At 27.6% G+C, this 20277-nt stretch overlaps 1 protein-coding gene across 1 annotated transcript in view; it reads left to right on the top strand.

Moving 5' to 3' along the window:
- LOC107436596 (uncharacterized) overlaps window positions 1-20277 on the top strand; it is a 111673-nt gene that overhangs the window by 89903 nt on the left and 1493 nt on the right. Inside the window, exons 18-21 of the mRNA XM_071184101.2 lie at window positions 3022-3145; window positions 4915-4963; window positions 5726-5784; window positions 12525-12597. Coding sequence (XP_071040202.2) covers window positions 3022-3145; window positions 4915-4963; window positions 5726-5784; window positions 12525-12597 — 305 coding nt within the window. The remainder of the gene's footprint in view (window positions 1-3021; window positions 3146-4914; window positions 4964-5725; window positions 5785-12524; window positions 12598-20277) is intronic.

Below are 20277 nucleotides of genomic sequence, written 5' to 3'. Positions count from 1 at the left end.
TTAAGCGTCTTAAAATATCTCAGTATCTTAAATGTCGTTCTAACATCTTAGTTGCGAAATTAAATTTTTAATTATCAGACCACGCGTGATTCAATAACTATTTCATTACATCTTTCACTCTTTCTTTATGATTACATGTAGATTTTTTTCCAGATAATATGCTAAACTATTTCGTTTAATTTTTTTCTTTAGCACGATTCCCAAGATATTATTGTAGTATAATTTGTGATCAGGAGAAATGCCTTATTTTGTTAAGCAGGAAATAATAAAAATTGAAATTTGTAAGAATATTCCGAAGCCGTTCCAATTTTGAAACCATCTGATTTTTTAAGAAAAATGCAATAAAAAATACGTAATTTCCGATCTTATTTTGATTAAAAATGAAAAAAAATTAAAATTAAAAAAACGTGACAAGAAGGCTAACATACTTTTTTCAGAAATTGTGAAAACCAATTTTTTCTATATTTCGTCAAAAGAGGATAAGAATGATATTGCTCCAAGGGACCTACTCAATAATTTCGCTATTTCCAGAATGAAATCTGTTTGATCGAATCATATTTCCTTGAAAATTAAAACGAGAAAACAATTAATTTTATTATTTATCTAAGCTTATTCCATTTATTTAATGATAGCGGTATCAAGGTTAAGGATATGCGATGGAAGCCCCGTTTACTATTATACTATAAATGCATTAAATCAGGTAGCTTGAATATTTTATTTTAAGTAAATTATTTAATAATTTTAAGCAAAAAAGGGTGTAAAAATAAACTCGATCAAAATACTCCGAAAGTATACCCTAAAATATATGTAGAATAATCTTTGGAATCGATATATAAAAAATACCTTTTCAAACAACTTCGAGTAGGACGGAAACGCTAACTTGTTTAAAAACTTTGTCCTTGTAACTATTTAATTTCGATTCCTGGTACTAGGGGACATTCCATTTTCACTTTCGACTTTTGAAATTTAAGGCTTGCAGCAAAAAAAAAAAGAAAAAAAATGCATTGATTTTTTAGAAAGTAGTGAATTATTATTTTTTTCAATCAAAGAACCAGTGCCTATAGCTTATGTAAAACTTATTTTAATATCGAGTGAAATAATTTAATATGTTAATAGACATGTTTTGAGAGTCCAATAATAAAAGTCACAAGTTATTCAAGCTTGACAAGTTTTGAGAATGGGCGATTATATTTGAACGCTCGAAACATGTCGACTTTTACTTCCCTCTTCATATTTTTTGAGGCCAGGTGAGTTGTTATCATCAATTATACCGTTTTACATTTGAATCTTGATCATTATTTTGACAAGGATTTTACACTCGTTAAAGTAAACATAAGCATTTCTATATTTTAACAGGATTTATGTGGTCTTTAAAAACGTAATAGCATCAATATTGTTAAAGTTATATTTAACTTAATTAAAATTTTGAGACCAGATATTTTGAGTTAATGAAATTAAATATTTTATCTTTTAAGTTTTTGTGCCCCCATTTCAGTATCTTAAGGATCTTACGAGCTCTGCTTAAAAAGAGAGTATCAGATATATATAAGAAAAAAAAATAATCATAGTAACAGCATTTGGGGGTAAATGTAGCTTATCGTAATTGAAGAATATGTTGTGCGACATTTTATGGTGAATTTGCGAAGTTTCAGAATGCATCGAAACATGAGGATGCTATTTGCTAATCATCTTTATCCAAAGAAAACCATGTAACCTAAATATCTAGCAGAATGAAGCGATTTTTTAAACAATGAATCATACAATATGCAACATATTATTTCAATATCTTATTCTTAAATATAACATGTTTCAATGTTTTTAAAATGCCACTAAGCATTCAGAAATTCCTTGAGTTATAGAAAAAAGATATATATATATATATATATATATATATATATATATATATATATATATATATATATATATATATATATATATATATATATATATATATATATATATATATATATATATATATATATATATATATATAATATAAAAGATATATATATATATATATATATATATATATATATATATATATATTACATACATACTGTTATTTACCCGATTCAGTTTCAGAGAAAGAATATTGGTGAATGATTTTTGCCTCTTTTGGCTACCATCATTCCACTCTGCTACCGATGTTTTTCTTGCTTTGTGTTCAACTTCATTTTAATTCCTTTTTCAATTATCATGTTGGAAATTAAAATTTTAAGTTTCCATTTTTAACATATGTTTTGTTTGTAATATACGAAAGCACTCTTGCACAATCTTTAAGATTTGTGCACTGGCTAAAAATTTTAAATGTTGAATCCAAATTGATAAGCATACTCATATATGTTTGCTGAAACTATTGGACACTTTTTCACAAAAATCGGCATGGCTCAACTGGTGCAGATTAAGTCTACACATGAACGAAAGAGAGAGGTAGTTGAACTTTTCCTTCTAGCTGCGATTGCTGTGCTGATGCAAATTATACTTATGTGGAAACACATCAGAGCTGCGTTGGAATCGGGCTAACCATCAGAGATTTTCGTTGTTCTTACTTACATTTTTCGCAAATGCTGATAAGTTTTACTTAAAGGAATTCTTCTTGAAAGGCAATGTGATTTTTTTTCCTTTAAACATGTGTTCTGTTGTTTTTTAGATTTAAGACTAAGAAGTTGAAAATAAAATTTTAAAAAAAAGCTGCAGATCTGCTTTTCTTTAAGTGTTAGAATCAAACAAATAGACTCTTGAAAATTTTTGTAAGTTATATCTTTACTATAATACTGAAAACAGAAAGATCGAATGAAAAAGGAAAAACGTATAAACTTTAGAGCTCATTTACTCAAATTAACTAAAGTGTCACTTATCCGGTTCTTCCACTAAGCTCTTCAAGTGAAAGTTGGAGTTATTTTTGAAGGAAGAGCTACCCTCAACCGCAGCAATGTTAAGAGTTAGATTATATTTAAAACATTTTTTGTTAATAAAACTATAACGAATTATTGCCTGACACTGATGTTTATGTCTCCTCAGATTTTGAGAAATATATGGGTTTTAAGAGCTCAGTTGAAAAGAAGAGAATTAAAACATTTCATTCAACCGAATTCCGTCAAAAAATTGAAGAGTGTGCGAAAAAGAATTGTGGACCTGCTTGTTAGTAAGTTTTATTAGTTCAATTTTCTAATCATTTAATTTCAACTCAACAGCAAATTAGACATTTTGTCATTCAGATTTCTCAGATTTTTCCTTCCTTTTTTTAAATTTAAGGCAACGAATCGGGTATGGCACCTAATTGCAACTAACTGAACTAACAACAAATTTGTTCAATTCCGTTTGAAGAACTGCGAAAGTTTTAATAAACTGCTTTTTTTTAAAAGAAAAACTTTCAATCTTTTAAAAAATGCCAGTGTTTCCTTGTTTAAATACGCAACATTAATTAAAGAGCAACTAAATTATGAATATTTTATCATTTCTTTGCGAGCAGTTCGCTTTAAAAGTATAGAATCAGCACACAGTGTATTTAGATCAACAATAAATTTAAAACAAAATTCAACAGTAATATAATTTATGATATATTCAAACAAATTCCCATCATAATTTCCTAGAAATAAATGTTGGGAAGATCGTGAACCACCATCACCCCAATGTAACAATTCGGACTGATTTTTGATGGGCCAACATTTAAAAAAAATTGTTTTGATGGATATTCCTGATAAACTAACAATAATTCGGACTAAAACGCCATAGAAATATATAGTTGGATCCATCATGGATTGTTGGTCCATTAGAATCAAACTTCTCTTGATGGTTCACAATCATAGTTTAAAAGTAACATTTTCCATCTTGGAATAATAGAAGTTTGTTGGCATAAAAAAACCCATGAACGCATAATGGAAAATGTAGAATGATGGTGACCATCAAATGATGTTGGACCATCCTGAATCACACTTAAACCAACATAAACTATCATATTTTTTTGTTGGGACTATCAAGAATTTTGACTTAAGTGTAGATTCATCTCCAGCTGAACTAACTGTAGTAAATTGGATAATGAAAAAGTAATAAATGATTATAAATCAAAAAAAATTACAGTGAATTCTCTCTGGATAAAAGAGTTTTATAAATGTTTTCAAAAAATTTTTAATTCATTTCATTCGTTCTGGAGATATAACATGACACGCAAAAAGTGAACCTAACATTAAATGGCTAAGATAACCGACTGCTTATTTTGACTGAAGAATTTTTATTGAATATTACATATTCTGATACACCCGTACATATTACATAATCTGGATACACCCATATATGATATATATTACCACCCTAGAAAAAAATATAATCAGGTTGTAACACTTTTTTTTATTTATTTATTTTGCTTGCCGTGATTGACCACTTGAATAGTTTTAGAAGCTGAATATTTAAGTAATTTCTCTCTATATTTTTTTCCCGATGGCAGTCACTGAATTTGAATTCTTGCCTATACTATGCCAGAATTGTTGCTCATTTCGCGTTACCCAGTTGGCACCTGTGAACCAAAGTCACGGAGGCGAGCAACATTGCCCACGCCACACTACCACAAACCCGTTTATAGGGTGGGCCACATTCACACATCATACACACAACAAAGGACAGTGCAAAGAGAGAGAGAAACATCCAATCCCCAGAGCGGGATTCGAACCCGCAGGCTATGGCTTCACAGTCAGGTACGCTAACCGCTCGGCCACTAGGCCGGCTTTTCTCTCTATATATACTTCTTCTAGTTTCCGGGAAACAGTCAAAAATGTAGAAAACTAAACTTTCGAAAAATATTTATTTTTCTCTGTAAATTAAATTATAGTAACTTCATTTTAAATTTATTTATTTATTTATTTTTTGCTCGATTCTTGAAGTTCGTAAATTATATAATTTGGTTTGTTTCATTTTCAGCGAAGAATCCTACCAAGTACTTAAATATGAAGATGATGTGCAAAACAAGGTGCAAAACAAGTTTATGTTTTTATTGCAAAATTTTATTTTAGCTTAAACAAACCAATAAAATTTTTTAAATCGTTAGATGAACATTAACATAAATAATTAACTAACTAGTCTATTTTGAAATATCAGTGATTGTTGCTAGTTACAGTAATTGTTTAGTATATCAATTAAAACACAATTACAAATACAAAGTTTTATAAAGTAAAAAAAAAATAATATTAGGAATTTTCTTTCTATACATTTTTCAAGATGCACAGTGCGGAACAACCTTAGAAACTTTTAATAAGAATTCTGATTTGTTTCTTTGAATTCTGTTTTTTAAGCAGTATGCATTTAAAATGTATGTGCTTCAACATGTTCAGAATTATCGGTTCTACCTCGAACTTAAATATCGGTACCTTGAACCATTGTACAAAGAAAAGTTGTTGCAGTTGCAAAAGGTATTGAACTGAACCATATTTCTACTCCAGTTGAATCATGATATTGTGTACTCACGTAAAAAAAGAGCGCGACAATCTAGCTCAATTCAGCAAATAATTTGCATGATAATATGATTCAACGCGTTCCAATGACGTCGTAAACATTGAGAATAGTTTACTGGGGTCATAGTGAGTGTAGCAGAATAGTTTACAATAGGCAGAAGCATTAAACTCTTCTTATATTTATCCAAATTTTATTTATTTATTTATTTTTTCGTTTCTTACTTATAGCTTTTAAAAAGAATTTTTATTGATGGTAATTCATTTATATATTTTTTTTCCAGGACCAATGTAATAAACATTCGAAAGATAACAAGCAGAAGAACAACAAATCAAACTTAATGTAAGACAGTTTAGACATGTAATGTTTAGTGTTTAAAATTAAGAAAATTTTCATAATTTGGCAATTTTTCTAGGACCTGACTACAAAGGAAAGATTGATTCGAGAGATTTTTTTTAGGAATCTTATTTAATAGTTGTCTTAAAAAATATTTTATGTTCGAGAGGATACTCGCTAACTGGTACATTTTCTGACCATGACTTTTACAAAGAGTACTGTTATTTGATAACAGAAATTTGCAAGAAAATTGAGTCACTATGCTTATGTCGTAGCTTTATTCATATATTGAAGCGAAGAATTTAAAAAGCCACGGGATCTTAAGGAGAATAATTTCCTAAAGAATAATTTCTCCCAATATATAAATAGTTTAAAACTATTAATAGTTCTTAAAAGTCCGCATAATGTCGTTGAAAACAAACTCATTAAAATGATGATTTTTCTTATTACTATTTCCAACCAGAACATTCTTGAAATCCGCTTTTTATTATCGATATCAATTTATATACCATACATGTTTCAAATTTAACATAACTTTTTGAACTAACATTTATAATTAAATTAGCTGCTAATGCTGAATGCAACACATTTAAAATAACTAATACAAGAAAAAACTTACAAGAAGCACTATATTGGATTTTAAAAATGTGTGAATATGAATTGCGATATTGGATTTAGAATCTCGTATTGCGATAATGGATTTTAAAATTGCGAAAATAAAAATTGCGATGTCGAATTCTTAAATAGCGTAAATACGAATAGAAATATTGAATTTTAAACTCGTGTGAATACGGATCGCGATATTAGGTTTGAAAAGCGTGTAAATATAAATCACGATATTGGACTTTTAAATCATGTGAATAGGAATTGCGATGCACGATTTTTAAATAGTGTGAATAAGAATCGCGACATTTTGAGATACCGGGGCAATTCCAAAAAATTCAAAATGACGTAAATCCGCCGAATCAAAATAATCAAATTGGCGGACGAATCACAAAAGACGTAATTCTTCACATAATTGGTGCAAGAATGGAAGTAAACGTCTCGTCAACGGGATTTAGAAAAAGCTTCAAAATTTTGTCGGATATAAGTTTTTGACTCGCGGACCAATGGTTTTGAAATATGTGGAATTCTGCGATATTCGTGCAAAAATCGCATGTCCCACTTCCACTTTTTAGACACAGAAGAAAGATGCGAAAAACGCGGAATTCCGGGGTACTTCCGGAATACATTTTCTAAAAAATGGCAACACGAAAACAGCAATTGTGCACAAGACTCAAACAGACATAATTAAATTAAATAAATTCATTCGTCCCTGTTGACCAAATTGTTCTTAAGTGAGACAAGCGTTTTAGTAGTTCATGTAAATAATGAATACAGTATACTTTGTCATGTTTCTTGAGGCGAACTCACTATAGCCAAACTTTATCATAATCAGTAGTTTTCTCCTATCCTTTTTTCTTCTTCCTCTTGAATATGAAGGAACATCTCTTAACACTATTCATATTAAGACAGCACAGTATTTATCTCATTTTAATAGGTACCAAATGAAGTAGTACTTATACTAGTATATTTGGTACTTATTTAAACTGCACCAATTACCAAACTAATAAAGCTGAATAGTACCAAAATTAAGTATCATTGGCGAAATTGATACTTTTTTCTTTTCACCTAAAGGTATTAGTACCACCTTTCTATTAAATTTTCTATTTAGTGTATAGTTTAATTTTTAATTCAGAAGTACTTATTACGAAAATAAATTAATTGTCATTATGGTCAAAAATAGTATAACTATATCTTGTTTATCCTAAACGAACTAGTAACATTTCTCCATGGATGGTGCTTTTTGTACATAGCTTTTTTGTAATCGGAACATATTATCAAAATTAATTAAGCATTGTTATCGTCAATAATAATTTGGTTACTTTTACCCCTAATGAAAGAATTACTTTTTATGCATTAATTTTCTTATTTAGTACATACTTTACTTTTAATTCAATTCTAGTCTATTTTCAAATTTAATTAATCATTATTGGCATCGCTGAAGTAAGAATTTTTTTTTCATGCTTCCCCTTGAATAAGCACTTTTTCTGCGTCAGTTTTGCTTATTAGTATAAAGTTAATTTTTGTTTTGTTTCAAATACCGTAGATTTTAAATTATTTAGTATATCTAAACACGTTTTAAAAGTATTATTATATTAATTATATCAATAATTATATATACCACCTATTACCACCAGTTTATGTTACTTAACAAATTGAAATTCGTCGCAGTAAATTATTGATTTTAATAGGAAAAATAAGGAATTCTTTAAATCGTTGTATTATTTTAACAAAGCAAAGAAGTAAGGAAATTCTACTTATTATTGGTGTCCAAAAACTTTTTGGAGTCTGCATGCAAATTGCTTTCCATATGCTAATATAGATAACGTTAATAAAGAAAAAAATATTTACATCCTCTTATGAAGCTTATATTCATGAGAGAATTAAGAATGTCGTCATCATTTTCATTTATGAGCCAATTGTTTTTATTTTATAAAATTAAAATATTAGATCAAATAGAAATAAACAGTTAACAATAGGATGTAATTAAGCTATTAAAATGCTTATAACATTTATATAAATTTTTAAAAAAATAATTTTGTTTAAATAATGATTTGAGGAACTTAATTTGCAAATTCTTATGATTTTTTACAGGAAAATATCTGCTGTTACCAACTTATTTTTTTTATCTCGTGGTATAAAATATATTTTTTTACCTAAAAAAAGCAGGGTGTTTCTTGTTTTTGGTCAATTTAAAATAAAATGAGGCTTTAAGCCAAAATAATTCAAGATTCTTTTACATCAACTCCATTTTTTTCTCATAATTGTGCATGTCATATATATTCCAATCATGAATTTTTGCTTTTGATTTTGGTCAGAAAAAAATTAAAAGTGGTTTTTAGCAAAATTACTTAAGATTTTTTTTCAAAAAATACTTTTCAAAATTAATTTTTACTACACTTTTTTTCACATTATGTGATATGCCATGCTTCTAACATAAAAAATGTATCAGATGATATTTTTCTCTTTAAATATTTTTACAAAATAAAAAGTTGTTTTTAGCTAAAAAGCTTTAAAATGTTTTTATAGCACAACAATGAACTTTCTTGATCTAATTGTTTTTTTTTTTTTTGTTATGTTATTTCTGATATTTTTCAAAACAAATCAAAATGCTGTTTTTTTTTAATCAGAAAAAAATGAAAAATGCTTTCTAACCTAATATTAAGTGTCATGTTTTTTTATGCCTTGTTGTCATGTTTTCTTTTTCGATCATTATAAGAATAAAAAATTAGTTTTTTTTTATCAAAAATCGTTTATCAAAAATTTATAACCCAAAAACAAAATTTCTTGACATGACAATTTCTTCACATAATGTAAATCTAAAATTATTATAATTGTGATTTTTTTTTCTTGTCTTTAACATTAAAAGTGGTTTGCTCTCAAAGTAACTTAATTTTTACTAACCCAAATCTTTTTTCTCATACTGTTTAACTTCATATTTTCTTACAAAAAACTAAAAGGGATGTATTTTGTTTCAGTCTTGAAAAGAGTTTTCTGCCAGAATTCTTTAAGATTTTTTTCTGGTACAAGATTTCAGTTTCTTTTTCTATGGTATAAAAACTCAGGCCTCTATTTTTCTTTTTCTCTTCAGGCCTCTATTTCTTTTTTTTTCTTTTCTTTTCAGGCTTCTATTTTCATAAAAAGACTTCAAAATATTTTTTGGTAGGTGAAAATGAAAAAGTGGATTTCAGCCTAAATATTTCAAAAAAAGTGTTTTTTTAATTGAAGTATCTCTCGATTGTTTAAATACCTCTCGAAAAAAAATCTCTATTTTTAATATCTTCAAAAATCTTATGCAAAATGATACGATACCAATTAGTTTTTATTTTTACCTGTAAAAAATTGTAAAGGCAGCTGGCACCTCCGCAGCTGTTTTGGGTGTAAAACTTTATGAAAAATATAGTTTTGTTGCCTTAAAACTATAACCCTTTGAAAATTGAAATTACGACAATGTGCAGAAAAAATACAGGGAGATAATATATAAAAATTTTAACATACTAATATAAATTTGAAAAATACTTTTAAACGAGCAGCATAAAACGCCATGAATACCATCTTGTAGGCCACAGGAATGTAACTACTAACTTGCCTTATTGAAAATATATTATTTCAAAGATGAAAAAATGCTTGTAGAATAAGTAATCCCAAGAAACTGAAGCAGGAATATCTGCATAGGAAATGCATAATTGCGCTTGTCAAATAAATGATTACGCTTGTAGAATAAATAATCCCAAGACACTGGAGCAGGAATATCTGTATAGAAAATGCATGATTGCGCTTGTCAAATAAACGATTACGCTTGTAGAATAAATAATCCCAAGGAAACTGAAGCAGGAATATACGAAATGTATAATGTAAAAAATTTTAATTGCATCAAAAATTTCAGAAATGGAAAAGTGGGTACGTTTCCTGGCTGCATGTAAACTCTCTTTACACACATAGTATCCCCAAGAGATTTTGAGAGCGCTGATTGGCTTTCTCGGCAACGCCATCTGTGACGTATGGGTATTTCATTCTGCCGTGCTTGTTATTTTCAGCATAGAGCGATTTCTATACTCCAGCTTTTGTGTACAAACTTGAAATGTCAGTTTTTTCAACAGAGAAACTGCCTTTTTCATTTAAAAATGAAGTAGAATATATTTCCTCAAATACCATTACCCTTAAAAGCAATGTTCTAAATTTAGACGATTGCAACAAGTGGGTAATAGAATTTGGGGAACTTACCAATACGAAATGGAATTCTAGAACTTTCAAACCTCATGGACAAAGATTTGTTTGTAGGTAAGTAACTATTTTGTTATTTGAAGAAAAATTTTGTATTTAATTTTTATCGGAGGATTGCTTTTTTCTTTAAATTTATGATTATTACATGCATGAATTCTTATGAAGCTAATATCCCTCTGATTTATGAATAACATTGAAATCGGAGTTTAATTGCCTTGCTTAATTCTTATACTCACTATAAAATGAAAACTGAATAATTTTCACTTGATATTTATTTAATTAAATTAATGTTCATCGAATTAAATTAATATTTTATTTATTTATTCTGGATTACTAAAATTAAATTATAAAATTTTAAATTTAAGATTAATTAGTGGCGCCATCTATTATTATAAATTAAAACTTAAAAATCTGCACTATGCCAACCTATTTATAACTTAATTTTAGTGTTTTTTTTTCTTTTTAATTTGTTAAATGTTTTATAAAACTGAAAAACTATTAATTGACATCTAAGAAGTCAAGCAATTGTCTTTTAAGATACTTAAATTATTGTCCATTAAATTAATATCATGAGTAATGAAAGAATAAATTCACAAAAAATTCCATCTTTTAATTCTAGTACATATCTATTGGATTGTAAATATTTTTTTTTATTTAGTTGCAGGAAATTATTTGTTTGTCACCACTGTGCGTTTGTGAAAATGCAGAAGGAGAAATGTAAAAGAAGTTTTTAAAAAAATTCTGATTGTCAAGCCAAAATATCTGTAAAAGTGAAGTAGAACAGAAAATCAACAAGGAAATCAGATTATTGTACTTTATTAACTTGTTATATGGTACTCGCTAGAAAATGAATTTTATTAATTATAAATATTCTACAATTTTTTTGCTGAATTATAATTACATTTTTTTTAACATTTTAGAATATTTTCCTCTTAGATATGATAAAATCTTTTTCAAATAATCAAACATTATTTTAAAAATTTATTAATTTACATTTTAAAATCTCATATAATAAATTCAAATTTAACTGAGTGGTTCTGCAATCATACTAATACATTTAAGTAAGAGATTTTAATTTCTAAGTGCATAATGCTATTCAATTTGAATATTAATCAATTCTTATATATTTATATTACATAAAAGCTACCTAATAAAGCTTTAATTTATGTTTAATAATAATTATTATTATACTAATTTGATGTTTTAACAGAACATGATTGTTTACCTTGCATTTACCTAAAATTCATAACATTAATATTAAAAAATATTTTACTGAAACGTACAAAAAATATTTGAAACAAATAAAGAAAAATATTAGAATAAAATTTAAAGCAAATTAGATTTAAATAAATGTGTTATTATTAAAATACAATTAATGACGCTATTTGATTTTTTGAACAAAACTTCAACATTTGTCTTAAAATTAGTATGAGAAATATACTGGAACTGATTTATGATTGATTTACATTTTGGGAACAAACTACGGAGAAATGTTATTGGGGAGGACCTACAAAAAGACGTAACAGAAGGCAATGACGAGAAAGCCAATCAGCGCTCTCAAAATCTCTTGGGGATACTATGTGTGTAAAGAGAGTTTACATGCTTCCTGGCTAGGCACCCATTTTCAAGACTCAGAGATCATCATTCACGTTTGGTTGAGTTTTAAACATGGGTGCTTGAGATCGACGCATGTCGATTTCGCCATCTTTTTAATTTTGTAGTTTTTTTATGTTATTGAAATACCGCTTATGACACTTTTACTCCCAAAAAAAAAATTCATGACCCGCTAGCTCTTAAACATTTCGAATAATTTTTTGACCTCTGGCTTTAATTACATCGTTTATTTAATACACAAAGCAATCTTTTTTAAATAATATTTTAGGTAAGAGTTTAAAATTTTATGAGTCTTTATTTTTCAGTCATAATATAACTGTGATTGTTAATTTGAATGAGATGCCGACTACAACATATTCTTATAGACCGAAATTGGAGGTAAATATTTTTATTGTCTACTCTAATATTTTATTGATATATATATATTTATAATATGCACTCCTTATGTAGCATTTGTGTGTGACGTAGTAATAAATGATGCATAATAAGTACACTTTATTCTGTTGTTACGTTAATCGAACCTACTGTATTCCATTTAACAAATGTACTCATGATCCAAACAATGTAAATTAAACATTTTTAGGGTACTGGGTACACTGACAAAAATTTCGGATCGATTTGCGATAAAAAGCTCTGATAGTCAGGGTGACGGTACTTTTTACTGTAAAATGTAAAATCATTCTCGTCAATTTTTAAAAAAAAATATCTATTCTGTGCTAATTCTCGAAATTACATTTTTAGGACAGCTTTTTCTATAATTTAAAGCACCTTAGAATTTCTTAAAAACAACCATGAAACAATATCAAGATAAAGTTTTTTATTGATTTCATCTATTTGTTTATTTATTTAGAAATAAAGTACCAAAACTAACTGTTAAGGAATATATAACTATAAAGGAATATAAGCAGAATTGCTATTTTTATTAATATTATTATCAATGCTAAGGAAGAGTCGAAGATAATTTTGCTGAAAAGCAACTTCTATAGTTAAATAAAAATTAGAATTAATTCATTAGAAATAAAAAGGAAGTCTTTTTTTTATACGAAAATTATTTAGACAAATTCTAGTTAAAATTCGGTTCACAAGAGTATTACTCGAACTCATTTTATGACGATTTTTTAAATTACAACATCATTTTTTAATAAAGGAACTGTGTTGAGGCTATATCTGAATGAACTAAATATGCAAAAACAATTGAAATAATTGCAAAATCGAACTATGAAGCTTATTAAAGAGCAAAACGCTATAGTTAATAAGAAATAGCAAATAAAAAACTGTAAAAATCTAAAACTTTGTCAAACAACGCGATAAATGAGGCTGAAAAATTATGTTATTGAGAACGGAGAAAATAAATAGTTTTATAATGCTATTCCAGTTTTCAACTTATAATTTCACTTTCAATCTGTTCATATTTATATGATGCTCAAGAAAATAAATAATTTTAGGAGATTTAATTTAAATATTCATGTGAAACCAAAAACACATCATAAATGTAATCAATATATATATATATATATATATATATATATATATATATATATATATATATATATATATATATATATATATATATATATATATATGTAAAATGATGCAGTCGGACCGAGCAGGAAAACAGACACAGGATTTAAATTAAATCAGAGAAACTTTTATTTGATCATTCTTAGTTGAGTGGGAGCGAAAAAGTGATGTTTACTCCATCAGCAAACAGTCTTTCTGGTAGGGAAAATCTTGCAAAAAATCCTAAAATGCCTCTATTTAGGGAAAAGAGGGACTTCTCAGAAATTACTATTGGTTAATTAAATATATCACGCGATTCTCACAAGGCTTAAAAGGAAAAAATATCTTTATTTAAATTTATGTATAGTTGGCTAAAAATAGATTTAGAAACAGGATGTGGTTTCTTAAAAGTATCATAAAGTGCTTCGATTTGAAGAATTAAGTAGTAATAAATTAGGAGTTGTTTTATAACGAAGAAACTAACATAAAAAGATTAATTGAAGCTTTTTATGTTACATCCCCCCTCGCCGAAAATTTTTTAACTATTATCAAAAATTTTAAAATTTATCTTTTTGCAAAACTTTTCCTATGATGACACAATTAAAATTAAAAAAATCAAATTGCATTTTTAACAAGATTTCAAAGTAATATGAATTATAAAAAATACATATAAGTACACAATATAAAAAAATTTCATGAAAGTCTCGAGAAAAAAAAAATTGAAGTAGCGCTACCATCAAAATGAAGTGTTAGATCTTCATTTTCAATAGTTTTTTGTGATTTAAGTTTTTTTTTCAGTCCTTTTGGAAATCACAGTAAATAAAGTTATTACTCATACTAACACAATTAAAATAAACTTTCACTATAAGAAAATTTATAAAAACTTTCTTTAAAATGTAAATATTCAAAAACATGAAAATACAAGTGATATGAAAAATACAAATTGACACTTTTTCCAAAAAAAAAATTTTCTTCAGGATTTGTACATCTTGAAAATAAAATGTATAAAAAAATTTTGACACAATGGTCTTTAATCTGAAATTTAGGATTTTAGTGTTGTTAGGGGAAAATTTTTGCTGGATTAGGGGCTGTATTCCCCAAATGGAGGAAAACAGTCCCTAGTCTCAACAATGATGTGCTGGAAGATCCTAGTTTCAATAGATGCTCAAGTTTAAATTTTTTTGGTTTTCACCACAGAGAGAAACTACCATACTAACTAGAAGAAGAAAATTTGAAAGGTCGGATCTTCCAGAAAAGAGGGGACCACATGTTCATTGAACCATGTGTAATGTTGTCATATTCGGTGTTTTTAATTTATTTTAACAATGAAAAATCATTAAATTTAATATAAAATATATTCAATTCCATTTAAATAATTACATGTTTTTTATTCGTGACATAATTTCAGTTTGTCAGGTGGGTGGTACCTTCGCAATTTTGATATATGAACTATTTCTGAATTTTCTTTATTATGAATATTCTTTTTATTTATTTTATAATTAACATCAGAAATTTTTTCAAGAATTATATATGGACCGGAAAAAGTGGGGGTAAGTTTCCTAGTATTGGGGTATTTAAAATCTTCATACATTACAGTATCATTTGGGGAAAATTCAATATGAGTGAATCTTGCATCATAATAAATTTTATTTTTTTCATGATATTGTTTAGTTCTTTCAACTGCAATTTTCCTTGCTTCTTCTATTGGTGGATAAATTTCTTCGGATAAAGGATGATTAAATGGGAGAGTGCCAAACATTAAATAAGCTGGTGGGAATTTAGTTACTGAATGTGGAGTTAAATTATATTCTTCAGTTACTTCTTTTAATAATTTAGGCCAAGGAATTTTTTTAGAAGAATCATTAATTTTGCATTTTAAACGTGTTACAATGGTTTGTCCTAAACGTTCAACTTTTCCATTAGTTTCAGGTCTATGGGCTGTAGTTAACAATTGTTTGATTTTGCTATGTTTAAGAAATTTTTTAAAGTGGGAAGAAGTAAACGCGGCATTTCTATCACTCAAAATACTGTTAGGGGTTTGAATTTGAAAAATTTGGTGCAAAAAATTTACATAAGTTTCCGTAGTTATTGATTTAGATGCAAAAGACCACATATATCGAGTGTGATGATCAATTACTAAAGTTAAATATTTTTTGGTAGAATTGTAATAATTAAAACCACCTACACTATCGATTGCAATTATTTCAAAAGGTTTGTCAACTGGGGGCATTTCCTGAAGTAACCCAAATCTTTTCTGTCTAGGTTTTTTATTAATTTGACAAGCATGACAATGTTTGTTAAAATTTGTAATGTCCAAAGTAATATTTTCCCAATAGTAAACAGGAGTAAGTAAATTAATAGTTTTTTGAATTCCGGGATGGCCAAATTTTTTATGAGTAATTTCAAGTAATTTATGCCTTAAAGAAAATGGAACAACAATTTTGGTAAAACCCTTTTTACGTATACACAAAACATTATCTATTTTAATAAAATTTCCAGTTAAATTATCATTTTGTTGGGCTTCGCGAATTTCGTCTAATTGCAAAAGATGTGAAAAATGGCTTACATTATTTAAATCAACATTACTATTGTGTTCAATATTGTCAGGAATATCACGGGATAACATGTCAGCTTCAAAGTTTAAGGTGCCTTTTGTGTATTTTATATCATAATCATACATACTTAATAGTAAAGACCATCGGAACAATCTACCTTTTAGATTTTTAACATTTTTTAACCAAACTAAAGCCGCATGATCTGTATGTATGGTAAATTTATTTCCGAATAAATAATGATAAAATTTGTTTAATGCATCAACAATAGCAAGACATTCCAGTTCTGTGATTGCATAATTTTTCTCATAGTCTCTAAGAGAACGAGAATGTAATGCTATTGGATGTAAGACACCTGAAACATCTGGCTGTTTCAAAATTGCTCCAACACCACTTTGACTTGCGTCAACAAAAATATGACATGGTAATTTAGGATTAAATATTTTCAAAATTGGTTTACAAAGTAAAGCATTTTTTAAAAATTCGAATGCTTCTTGACATTTGGGAGTCCAACACCAGGGTGTATTTTTCTTTAAGAGATTATTTAAAGGTGCTCTAAGTTTAGCATAATTATTTATAAATTTATTATACACATTTATTGAACCTAAAAATCGTTGGAGAGATTTAACATTAGTTGGAGGTTTCAAGTTTTTAATTGCTTCAATGTTGTTGTTATCAGGAGTTACTATACCATTAGATATTTCGTATCCCAAAAATTGAATTTTAGTTTGCAAAAAAGAACATTTAGAAGCTTTTAATTTTAAGTTTTCAAATCTACATATTTCAAAAATTTCCTTTAGATGATTTATATGTTCTTCAAAATTATTAGAATAAATTATGATATCATCAAAATAATTAGCAGCAAATGAAACTTTATGTTTAGTGAGTATTCTACGTATTGTTCTTTGAAAAATACTAGGGGCGTTCTTCCACCCAAATGGCAATCTTAACCATTCGTATAACCCACTATTGGTGACAAAAGCAAGTTTTTCAGTGTCCTCAGGGTTGATTGGAATTTGCCAATAACCACTTACCATATCTAGCCTACTAAAATAAACACTGTTCCCTAATTTATCTATAAGAGTTTCTATAAGAGGTAATGGTTCTGCATCCGATTTAGTAATTTGATTTAATTTTCTGAAGTCTATACACAATCTACTTTTTTTATTTTCATCTTTTTTATAAGCTAGAGTTACTGGAGCAGAATAGGGAGAAGAGCTTTCTTTAATTATATTATGCTTTAACAATTCTTCAATTTGTTTATCTATTTCCTCTTGTTGTTTTGGGGAAGTTTTGTATGCTCGTAAGGATACTGGTAAGTCTGATGTTAATCTTACCCTTTGAGGTTCAATTCTTATTGTCCCTACATCATATTTATCTTTAGCAAAAATATCTGAAAAATCTTCTAAAATTTCCTGAAGTTGGGAATTTTTTTCATCATCTTGAATTTGCATAATCCCGTCAACATGATTTTGACAATGTTGCGCACCATTATCACATTTAGTCTCAAGAACATTTGAAAACTCAAGATTATTTTCAGTTTTGCTATTTAAATCTTTATTTTTAAGTCTACTTTTTGTTTTATTTTTCTTAGAATTCTCTTTGTTTACATTTTTATTTTTGTTTATTTTCACGTCCAAAATCTTATTTTCCATAACAAATTCTTCCTTTTGTTTATTATTATTCGATTTAACATTTTTTCTTTTATTTCTACTTTCCTTATTTTTATTCTTAGCTTTATTTTCTTTATTGGTATTTTTATTGCAATCATTAACCTGGATTTCAGGAGAAATGTGTAAAGACAAGTTGCTTTTATAATCCGAAAAAGTGATCAGTTTTCTCTGATTTTGCATTACAACTTGTTTATCACAATCTATCACAAATTTAAACCCATTACATTCCTTTAAACCCAATATGGCATAAGGTAGATCAGTATTTAAAATATAAAATTCCACTGACCTAGCTATTTTTCCAATTTTTAAATTTAAAGTACAAGTTTGGTCAAGTTGCAAAATACCTTTTGTTTGTTTTACATTAACAAAGTTCTTTCTTTCTTTTTGGACATTAAGTTTTTCAAATAGTTTAGTTGGGATGATATTTAAAGTACTACCTGTATCAATATTTAACAGGATAGTTTTATTTGTCAAAATCGGGTATTTGTCACTTTCATAGTTTTCATTTTTATTTTGTATGTATCCGGATACTATTAATTGTCAATTTCTTGGTTGGTCACTTTCTTGTTTATGCTGAGTTTGATTCTCAGCCATAAAAGAATTAGGTTTGTTTACACAATTTTGGCCCCAATGATAAGCATTGGTTATACCGAGCTTATCACAGTATTTACATGGCTTAGGAGGCAACTCCTGGGAAGCCTGGGCGAAATGACTAGTTTGTTGTTTATTTCTTTGAAACTTTTCATTTTGAATTCTAGGTCTAAATTGGGATTGTTGGTTATAACTTTGATTAGGCCGGGAAAAATTTTGATTTTGTCGAGGATTATAATTTGGATTACTTGAGTTGTTAAAGAATGGCCGCCTTGGTACCCAGCCTTGATATTGTGGTCTATATACATTAAATTTAGATTCTGGTAATTTTTTAGTTTCAGTTTGGGGCAAGACCGTAGGTACATCATGAATTATTTTCGAGACAATAGTGAGCCATTCAATCGGGGTTTTAGGTTCTTTTAAAACCAAAAGTGCTTTAATTTGGGGAGGCAAACCTATAGATAGACCCTCAATTATATGATCATTACTTAAATTTATTTTTCGACCCAACTCTACCTTTTCGGTAAAATATGAATTTAGGTCTTTAGCTTGGCCCGAAAATTTTAAATTTTGAAAATCGTTAAAGCCAAATGGAGGTGAAAAATAATGCTCTCTAAAAATTTCAACTATTTCTTGATATGAATTACAATTAAGACAGTTATTAATATACAATTTCAAAGCTGAACCCTTAATGAATTTTTGAAAATTTCTAACTTTCCATTCGTCATTACATTTAGCATCTAGAGTTTGTTTTTCGAAATGTTTGAGCCAGGATGTGAATTGAACACCAATGTCAGGCTCAAAGACTAGTATGTCTGGTTTATCCTGTACACTTTGATCCATACTTAATTTTTGTAAATTATCACTCAATTCTTTTTCAGAATTATCTGTATTGCTTTTGGCATTTTCATCCATTTTAAATTTGTAATTTTTGCCACTCCGTAAGGGCATTCAAATAGCCAAAATAAATTTTAACAATTAAATATAGCATTTAGAAGTAAATTAAATCTCATAGTTGCTTATTTATCGTTACTTTACGATAAACACTAAAACAAAATTTTTTTTAAAAAAAATATTCAATTGATCATATATTACAACACATAATATAATTAAAACGAAACTAAATATCCTATAACATTTTTATGCTAATCATATTAAATCAATTTAATAATATAATATTCCTCGAAGAATAAGTAAATTTCAATAATTATAAGTTTTTGAAAATGCATAAATAAACAATCAAAATAAAAACAATGAATAAAAATTAATAATCATGAAAAATTCATAATCATAAAAATTAATAATCATCACAATGAAATATCAAGAATGAGAAAAAAAAATTTCCGAATATAACCAAAATCTATTATTATTTTCGTTGTTCAAACACCCCATATTTTGATAATCAAAAAATATTTCGAAATTATATTATCAAAGCAAAAGCACGGATCGAAGTAAATTTTCATTATATGAATACCATTGAAGAATTTTCCATCGAGGATTATCACTAAACACTGGGAATCACTGCGCGAATCACTGTATTATCACTAAACTGCACACGCGAACAGAATCGTAGCCATTAAGATGAACTTCTGGAAATGTAGAATCGCTGTCACTTTGAAATAAGCAGGAACTCACAAATATGGAACAGATGGTCTTTAGAGGCATGGAATTCTCGAAAAGGGTAAACGAAACATTTTTTTTTTTTTCTTTCTTAATGTTTTCTCCATAGTCGCACCATTCCA

Source organism: Parasteatoda tepidariorum, chromosome 10 (assembly GCF_982258835.1).
Source record: "Parasteatoda tepidariorum strain Cologne lab strain chromosome 10, Ptep-v5.0, whole genome shotgun sequence".
NCBI lineage: Eukaryota > Metazoa > Arthropoda > Arachnida > Araneae > Theridiidae > Parasteatoda > Parasteatoda tepidariorum.
This window is presented reverse-complemented; position numbering and strand designations above follow the sequence as displayed.